The 9315-nt window shown below is 40.8% G+C and overlaps 1 protein-coding gene across 1 annotated transcript in view; it reads right to left on the reverse strand.

Moving 5' to 3' along the window:
- Col6a6 (collagen type VI alpha 6 chain) overlaps window positions 1–9050 on the reverse strand; it is a 98505-nt gene extending 89455 nt beyond the window's left edge. The window contains exons 1-6 of the mRNA XM_047563006.1: window positions 8970–9050; window positions 8735–8832; window positions 5894–6490; window positions 3986–4606; window positions 2160–2720; window positions 791–1348 (exon numbers count right to left, since the gene is read on the reverse strand). Coding sequence (XP_047418962.1) covers window positions 791–1348; window positions 2160–2720; window positions 3986–4606; window positions 5894–6490; window positions 8735–8801 — 2404 coding nt within the window. The 5' untranslated portion in view covers window positions 8802–8832; window positions 8970–9050. The remainder of the gene's footprint in view (window positions 1–790; window positions 1349–2159; window positions 2721–3985; window positions 4607–5893; window positions 6491–8734; window positions 8833–8969) is intronic.
- Between the last annotated feature and the right edge of the window lie 265 nt (window positions 9051–9315).

Genomic DNA, 9315 nt, shown 5'->3' on the forward strand with positions numbered 1-9315 from the left:
ACAGCTGAGCTACCTCCCCAGCCCTGAGCATTTGCTTGATCACTTCCATTATGCTGCAGTATCACAGGAAGAGTGGGGACAGGGCTATTTACTTCCTTCGAAGCATCCATTGTTCAGGTTCCACTTACCACAGTCCTTCTTTATAATACTTAGTAAATATCAAAGTGTTTTCACAAATACCTCATTTGATTAACTGTTGTTTTTAGATATTACAAAAAGAAAAAAAAAACCTGTAGAGACTGGATACCAGGCTAAAAGGGAGTTCCTTTGTATAGAAGTTATGCCCCCTACTGACTGCCTCAGAAACCCACATGAAATCTAGTAGCACAGTGTATGCAGGCTGGATCCCTATTCTGAAGAGAGGACCAATTATGTGGTGGAACTCATGGTGTAAAGCTCCTCGTGGAATCAGGCTGCACCTAGACTTCAGCTAAGATGGACTCCTTGCTTAGCCCTTCTTTCCTTCCTCCTCTTCTGAAAATACCTCCTCAAAAAATCACTTCCATAAGAATTTCTGCTACCCGGGAACCTGACCTAAGACTTAGTATAATACCACTTCTCTTAAATGAAGGATTCATCACCCCAGGTCTTTTTGTCTAAAATAGGAATGAGACCAGATGAACCCAGATTGTTCCTCACTGTCTACAGGACAAAGATTCTAGCATAAACATTTCAATTAAATGAAAAGATTACAGCATCCAAATAGAGCTCTACCTAATTCTAGAAGAAAATGACTCATATCCACATCTGGTACTTGGATATTCCCGCTCATGAACACAGGCATGCCTACCTTCACGGGGACTGCATATTCCGAAAACAAGATCATCTTCAATGTGCTGCAGAATGTCAAAATTCTCAACATAAAAAACCATCTCTGGCCTCCCACTGATCTCCTCGAGCTGGGTGACATTGGAGCCAAATACTCCCACAGAGTAAATAATGATGCCTTCTTGCCGCAGTGCAACTGCTGGGTCCTTTACTATGTCCTGAGCTTCGCCATCTGTGATGAGGATGAGAAACTTCCTGACATTGGGCCGGGCCCCCTTGGCGGGGCTGAAGTACTGAGACACAAAGGTCAGGGCACCACCGGTCAAGGTAGTTTCTCCAATGTGAGCCATTTGGTCTATTGCATTTGAAATGTCACTTTGGGTAGTGAATCTGTTAAGCTGAAACTCCTCCTTATTGATGTCACTGAACTGGACTACACCGATTTGCACTCGATCTGCCCCAATCTGAGATTTGCTCACCAGGTTTTTCATAAATATTTTCATTTTCTGGAAGTTTTCAGGTCCTATGCTGCCAGAGCTGTCCACCAAAAACATAATGTCAGCTTTCATGTCTTTGCAGGCTGCATAAGAGAAATTAAGATGTTTATTCAAGTCGACTCCATGTTAAAAAAAAAAATTGAGCAAACAGGAAAATCCAAATCACAAATAATCTAGTATTGAAGTTAAACATGGGGTTAGTAAGGCTTATTAATAGGTGAATAAAGCATTGGAGACAATAAAGGGAAGACTACTCTGTTATTTAAGAATTTGTTTAAATGTATAACTCAGGGTTTTTCAACTTCGATATTATTGACATCTTGGGCCAGATCCCTTTTTATATGATGAGCAGTCTGCATTGTAGGATACTGAAGGACATTTAGTAGTATCCCTGACCTCTTCCTATTGAATGCTAGCAGGGCTTCATAATTATGACTCCAAAAATATCTCTAGAAGTTAATAAATTCAACCAGCGAGGAATAAACACCTGGTTGAAAATCACTGACTTACAGCCCTAATAGATTTCATAAAAGTTCCACAAAACAGAAACTTAAGTGAACCAGATGTACTCCTTGAAATCTGAACTCATTTGATCATATGAGAGGCATGACATCTAATCACATATCTGGCCTGCAGGGATTTGTTGGAGAAAGCTAATTAATAATTATTAGGAAGAATCTCTCCAAATATCTTTGTTACTTTTCAGATATCAATTAGAACAACACCATAATGGGCTGGTGGGTTTTTTTCCTGGAGACTCAGTTACAGTTGCACAGATCAACAAGTCTCAACTTAGAAATATTATGTCGTTCCCCTTAACCAGCAACGTCAAACATCACCAAAAAGGTAACAAGCAAATTGAAGCCAAAAGGCAAGGTCCACCATTCCTCTTACCTTCTTCAGCACAGATTTCTTGGACAACTTGGTTCCTTATGTCTTTCAAGGCGTCAAAGTCATGCACATAGTACACCCTCTTGTCCTCTCCCGCGATTTCTCGCAGCTGTGTTTGGTTGGCCTCCTTGACCCCAATAGCATAAACACGGATGTTCTCCTCTCTTAGTCTGTTTGCTGGCTCCACGATGCTGTCCTTGGACATGCCATTGGTCAAAACGACAAGGTGGCATGGCACCTTGTTTCCTCGCTGCTTCTTTGCTTTTTGCAATAGCCTCAGTGTGAAATTCAGGGCCGCGCCCGTGTTTGTATTCCCACCCATCTGCCTGATGTTCTCGATGGCCTTTCCCAAATCGTGCTTGTTGGAGTACTTATTGATCTCAAATTCCAAGTCCCAGCTGTCAGCATACTGGACGGCCCCCACACGCACCTTATGGGGAGCAATGTTGAACATCCCTACCACCTCTGATAGGAAGGTCTTCATCTCTTGAAAGTCTGTGGCCTGAGTGCTTCCAGAGCCATCGATGAGCAGATAGATGTCTGCTTCCTCCGTGTCCACACAAGCTGCAATGGAACCAAAAAGCTGAATGTGCATTCGGGGCAAACATGGAGGAGAAACGGGCACAGCAGGGAAGGACAAGCATAAGCCACCACAGGCTGAAAAATGGGAAACGGTGTCTGGGCTTAAAAGGTTTGCTTTCCTAGCTTAAAAAGGAGGATCTTAGCATCAGGTGGGCCAAATGAATGCTTTGAGAGTTTCAGATGATTACCTCATTCTCTGCCATCTATCAAGATAAATCTGAATGTAGTAAAAGATTAGAAAACTTGAAGGTGATCTTTACAAGTCACTTGTTCCATTAGTAAGTAACTGCTTGGCCAAAAGTTGAGTGGTATGTTGTGACATGAAGAAGGTGTTTAACTGGGCATTGTAGACATATGAGCTCCCTTTCCTGGAATCTAGAACAAATAATTTACTCCTCACGGAATCCTAATCAATTAACTAGAGTAGGAATATTGTCAGAAAGCTTATGTATAAAAGATAATGACACTTTTACAGTAAGAATATAAATAACTGTTACAGAATGTATACAAACATGTGGTGTGTATATACATGCATGAAAACATTTACATAGCATCAATGGGTTTACATGATATAGTAAACATAAAATACGCTGCCCTTTCTCTCTCCCTAAACTTGCAGACACTAGAGTGGTACTTCATGACAAATTAATTACTTTGTCTTCTATCCAAATGAGGCTTCCTGTTTATTCTGGAAATTGCAATCTGGGGGTGAGGGCAGAAGAGAGGGGAAGCAAAAAGTACCAAAAAAAAAAAAAAAAAAAAAAGGAAAGAAATAGAGAGAAGGTGAAATTCAGGATGCTGAGGTAAGAGGATCACAAGTTCCAGGCCAACCTGGGCATCTTGGCAAGACCCTGACTCAAAACAAAAAAATGTAAAAAAAGCTGAGGATGTAGCTCAGTGGTAGAGCGCCTCTGGGTTCAGTTTCCAGTAAGGAGGAGTCGGGGAGCAGGGAAAGAAAAAGGAAAAGTTAAAAAAAAGCAAATGATGGTATTCCAGGGGGTGTGGAGAGACCAATGGAATTGGAGCCACACTAGAGGAAATGAGAAGGGAAATCCCTTCTCCCTATGCTGGCACTGCAATAGATTTTATTCTCCCCTAACTGGACTTCATATTATAAAGCTAAAATAAAAATTAGGAACTCATTCTGCCCACCCACATCATAATCATATCCCCACTCATTTGCATATGTGAATTTTCAAAAGACAAGAAAAAAGTGTTAAACAGCCCTTCTCTCGGCAAGACTTTACCCGACTTGAGGGTTTCCGTGCGTTCTGAAAAGACAGAGACGGTGTGTGTTATCTGGTTCCTCAGCTTCTTCAGGAACGTCTGGTTGTGGGCAGCCAGTTCAGAAAAGTTGCTCAGCATGGAGACATACTGCTCGGCAGGGTGAGAAGCTATCTTTTCCAGCTGGGTTTTGCTGGCACCTTCGATGCCTATGGTGAAGACAGTCACACCCTCACGCCGGAGGTTAACTGCTGCCTTGGTCACATTATCTTCAGAAGCTCTGTGGGTCACCAGCACTGCAATCTGGGGCACACCCTGATTCTTCCGACTGCCTTTCTGTGCACTGAAGACGTCCTTCCTGATCTTCCTGATGGCGGCCCCCGTGTGGGCCTGCCCAGCCTGGGGGGAGAGGCTCTGTATACGCTGGAGAACCTCTGACTTATTGATGCCCTTGCTCAGAGAACTGATCACTTTGGTCTCATTGCTGTAGGCCACAAGGCCAACCCTCATGCAGTTCTCCTTGATGTCAAGGGCAGATACACTTTCTTCCAGGAATGCTTTAAGATAGTCAAAGTTCTCCTGGCTGCCATTGATGGACACATCCAACAGGAACACAACGTCAGACACAGAAGGGCCTTGGCAGACTGTGTGGGCAAGGAATGAACAAGCACAATATTAGCTGGAGGTGTGGCATCCCTGCTGAGCATCAGAAGACAGAGAGAACATACACCAGAGCTTGGTTATGTGCTTAAAGAAAGAATGATTAGGTGTATGAAATGATCATAAAGCTGAGATCAAAAGGGCCTGGGTTCAAATGCTGGGTCTTAAGTTCCCAGCTTCAATTTCCTTAACTGTCAAATGGAGATGTGATATTTATCTCTTAGAGATATTATGAGAAGTAAATGAGATAATATGCATAGCATGGGACCAATACATACAAGTCACTTACAATAGCAACAGACAGTAGCTATTAAATATTAAAATCATTGCCATTATAATTAGCAGTTATAGTCCAAATATTACTAAGAATGGTAATGAATACAACTGCACTTTCAATTGTTTTATTTGGGAAAGGTGCTGCTAATAAGGATTCATATTGTCATAGATTATGACAAGAAAAGCATTCTCTACTATTAATAGGTCATTATATAAGTCATCCCAAACTGATATATCCAACAACAATGTGAGTTTCCTATGCTACTTATTTGGACAAGCATACTTGGAGCAAATTACTTTTTATTGGCTCTTCCTCTTCCTCATTTACATGATGCTGGTAACTCTTGACCTTTCTCGTTAATAGAGCAGGACAAGAGAACAGACAGAGTCTGGCTGTGAAGAACACAGAGAAACTAATTCAGAACAGAGCAGCAGAGAGGGAGGCTCAGACTACCTGGCTGGGAAACTGGAGACCTGACCTAGCTCTGACTGCAAATTGCAGCCAGGCCCTGGGTCAGGCCATATCACTGGTAAGGACACCTGCAGATTCTTTCCTGCAGAATAAGGAGTTTGCACAACCAGAAGGTGTTTTTAGCTGTACCATTCTGTGATCACTATTACATGGCTTCAGCAGTCATAGAATTCATTACAAACAAAGTTACTTTTTAAATGAGCCAGTAATGAAACTATGTAACAATTAGAGCCCAGCGAGATAGCTCAGAGGTAAGCTGAGTGGCAGGGAGAGGCTATCCCTGAGTTTTAAGAACTCTAAATGACATGCAACATGGATAAGCAAAGCATGAAAACCAGGACCGGTGAGCATCATTAGATTTAAAATGGTCACAATTATCAGATCCTCTGAACACATGGATATTTAACATCTGAAAATGAAGCCCATTTTGATAAAGGGATATTCAAAGAGTTTCAATTCTATCCCTTTGTTGATTTTTCAAAAGCATTTTATCATCATTCCTACACGTGCATCCCAATTTTACCTTCTACGAGGATATCATTCACTGCTCCTTCTCTGTACTTGGTTGCATCCTTGATGATCTGCGTCATGTTTGAGGAGAACATGCTGAGGTCTCTGACCATCCGTAGGTTGAAATGAAACTGAGACGTGGCCATGGCCCTCAGGTTTTCCTCGGAAGCCTTTTGCATCCCCACAGAGATGATCCTCACCCCATCTTTCCGCAGGGCCTTCGAAGCCTCTTCCACATCATCCTCTGATTCAGCTGAAGCCAGTACCACCAAAATAGGAGGAAACAGTTTCCTGTCTCTTCCATTTGTAGGTGCAGAGAAGTAGGTCTTGTGAGCCTCCCGAAGAGCATTTCCTATCCTCAGGGACCCGCCAATGAACCCGAAGTTCTTCTTGAGGTGGTTCAGCATGGGGTTCCTGCTCCTGAAGGCACTCAGGTTGAATTCATTGTGGAGCGTGTCGCTGTACTGGGCCAGGGCCACACGGTACTTGTTGGCCTCTATGGGGAGACTGTTGATCATTTTATTGATAAAATATTTCACAAATGGGAAGGACTTAACTCCCAGGTGATCAGAGCTGTCCACCAGGAACACGACATCTGCATACTCAGGACCTACGAAACCACAAACAAACATATAAACAAGGCAAAAACTTGTTTAATGCCAGCTATATGGGAGAAAATTTACTTTTTGCTTTCATTATTTTTTAAGAACCTTCTCAATGAGCTGTAAATAATAGCTCCAAACTCACTTTCTCTTGAGAAAAAGAAATATTAGTTTCTTGGGCTGATTCTTTCACACAGCTTTTCATTTGAATGGATCACAAAATTAAGCATGACTTTTGCAAAAAATTAGGAATAGGTAAATTAGAGAAGTAAAATATCCTGGGTGTTTACAGTCTGTTAGTAGATAATTTTCCCATATATATATATGGGAAACCATATATATATATTGGTTTTCAGAATTTGATCTCAATTTATGTCAACAGGATAAAAATTTTAATAGAGAATCAAGTTCCTAATTTATTTGAGTGTTGAAATCTGAAAGTCTTTCATTGTGATTCTCATTTCTGCAATGCAATAGGTAAACTTATAAACATATTAGTTTGTATTCTAAAGTGTCAAGTTGATGAAGTTTACAAATACACAAATCATGAAAATGTGGGATTGGCTTGATCTATTTTAAAGTTATTATATTTTTGAAGACTCATATGATTGACCATTATAATGAATAAATTTATTGTCACATATGCAAAATATGATGGCACCGATATATTTTAGGTTAGAAAAGGGATTATAGTTTTAACTTTCATTTAAAAAATAAATAAATTTTATATGGGAATACAATGTTTTGCTAACTTTTAAAATTTCATTTAATGCTCGATTTTAAGTTAGGAATCTAGAATTGTATATTTACAAGATAGAGAATCACAGGGTTCAAACACTGATGTCATTTACTGGTGGTCTGCTGGTTTAGATCAAGAATTCTCACCACCTTAGCATAAGATCAATTTCTTGTCCAGGGAAGAGATGGAAGTGTCATGTGTATACATGCACATGTGTGTGGTTTAAATTTAAGGAAATACAGCATGTATCAACAAGTAATGAGACCCTGACTCTGTCAGCTAACTCTCCGAGCTCTGTCAAACCATCTGAGAAGCCTGGTCTTTAGTTTCCTCTACTTTAAATAGATTCAACTAGAAAACACCTAAGGTTCCTCCTCACTCTGAGATTCTCACCATCTGAAATGGTTACTAGAAAAATTCTAATCAAATTAAAATAATTCAATATTTTCTTTTCTGCAATTGCTAGGCAACCGCCTTTAGTTCTTTGAGTTATTTCATTTTCTTATAGTGGTCTGATCCAGGCATTGCAGATAAGATAATCCTTTCTTATCTTTTAAATAATCTGATTCCAATCCATCTGAGGTTCCTGTCATGATCATACAACATTGCCGGGGAGGAAATAAGTGAGGGCACATCAGACCACAGGCTGGTTGGCCAGGTGAGCCTTGCTCAAGGTGGTCCACGCAGGACCACCAGGGACCTTTCTGTTCAAGAATAAACCCCCACAGGTTCTGCAGGGAAAGGAGGTGTAGGTGATTGGCATGAGGCCCATTCAGCTTCCGAAAAGGTCCTTCATTATGTCTGAACCACGAAATGACTGGGAGGAAAAGTTGCCTCTTCTTAAAAAGCTTAAGACTCAGTGAGACATCCAAGGACAACTTTCTCTTCACAAAGCTTGCTTCTGAGGTCAGAGTCCTCAAGGAAGCTATGAACGTGGATGTAGGTGGTCCTGGACATGAACTGACCAGCACAAGAACTAGTGATTTGATTAGGTAGTAGAGGTGGTGAAGAAGGCAGTGTTTGGACTTTAATTCCACTGCACACAAATTGCTGACAGACGGTAGGCGGCTACGGAACTTTCTCTCCAGGGTAAAAGCATGTTCTTTGTGATAAACAGACTAACAGTTAAAATTGGAGCAAATTCTGGACACTTAACCAAGACAACCTTTTGGCACAAACGAATTAGAAAGAGACATTCCAAATTTTCTAGGCCTGAACCTAATAGTCACAGAATTTTCATGTAACCTCCCAGAAGACCTAAAATGGGTTGAAACTGAGGACAAAATGACAGTTTCCATATCTTTCTATCATTAACAAAGAATAAGGTCCAGAATTTTCAAAGGAACAGGGTAATCTTGGAAAAAAAAAAAAAGTTGACCTACCACCCCCACCCTCACTACTGTCAAAATCAAAACAAAATGAAACAAAACTTTTAAGTAGGTCAAACTCATGTATTATCTTTTTACTATGATGAAAAGTAAGGAAACAAATTCTTTCCATATTTTTTCCTTACCAGAATCTTGGTTCACGGAAACATGGAAACAAGTTATTATAAGGAACGAAATCAGCCACATTTTCATATTATGTCCTGAAAAATCTACAACTTGAAATCTGAAAAGGCAAAAATAGGAACATCTAAAATGGTCATGGATATCATTTATGAGTCCAGAGTCACATACACAAGAGCACACAGAATGATACAATAAACTGGGTGTGATGGGGGACAGGAATGTTGGAGGTGCACTGACCTTCTAATCTGTGAAGTGCCTTTGAGAAGAATGAACCATCATGAACAGACTTGTAAGAGTTTGTCCTGGACCCCAGACCCTGCAGAGACATGGGATGTTGGGCGGTCAATGGAGGCAGACAGATGCATTCCAGTTCCCACAATATTATGTGTCCCTATCACTCATTTCCCTGAACCCTAGTGTCACTCTGTTCACTCCTTGTCATGACAATTCAGAATTCACAGTTGGGACATAGTCTAAAACCTGCGATGTAATCTCACCATCACGAACATGTAGGTGTGCTTCATCTTTGAATAATACGTATTTCTTAGATGTGGTCAAAATTCCCTCTTTTCCCCTCTTCCTC

The sequence above is a fragment of the Sciurus carolinensis genome, chromosome 9 (assembly GCF_902686445.1).
Source record: "Sciurus carolinensis chromosome 9, mSciCar1.2, whole genome shotgun sequence".
Taxonomy (NCBI): Eukaryota; Metazoa; Chordata; class Mammalia; order Rodentia; family Sciuridae; genus Sciurus; species Sciurus carolinensis.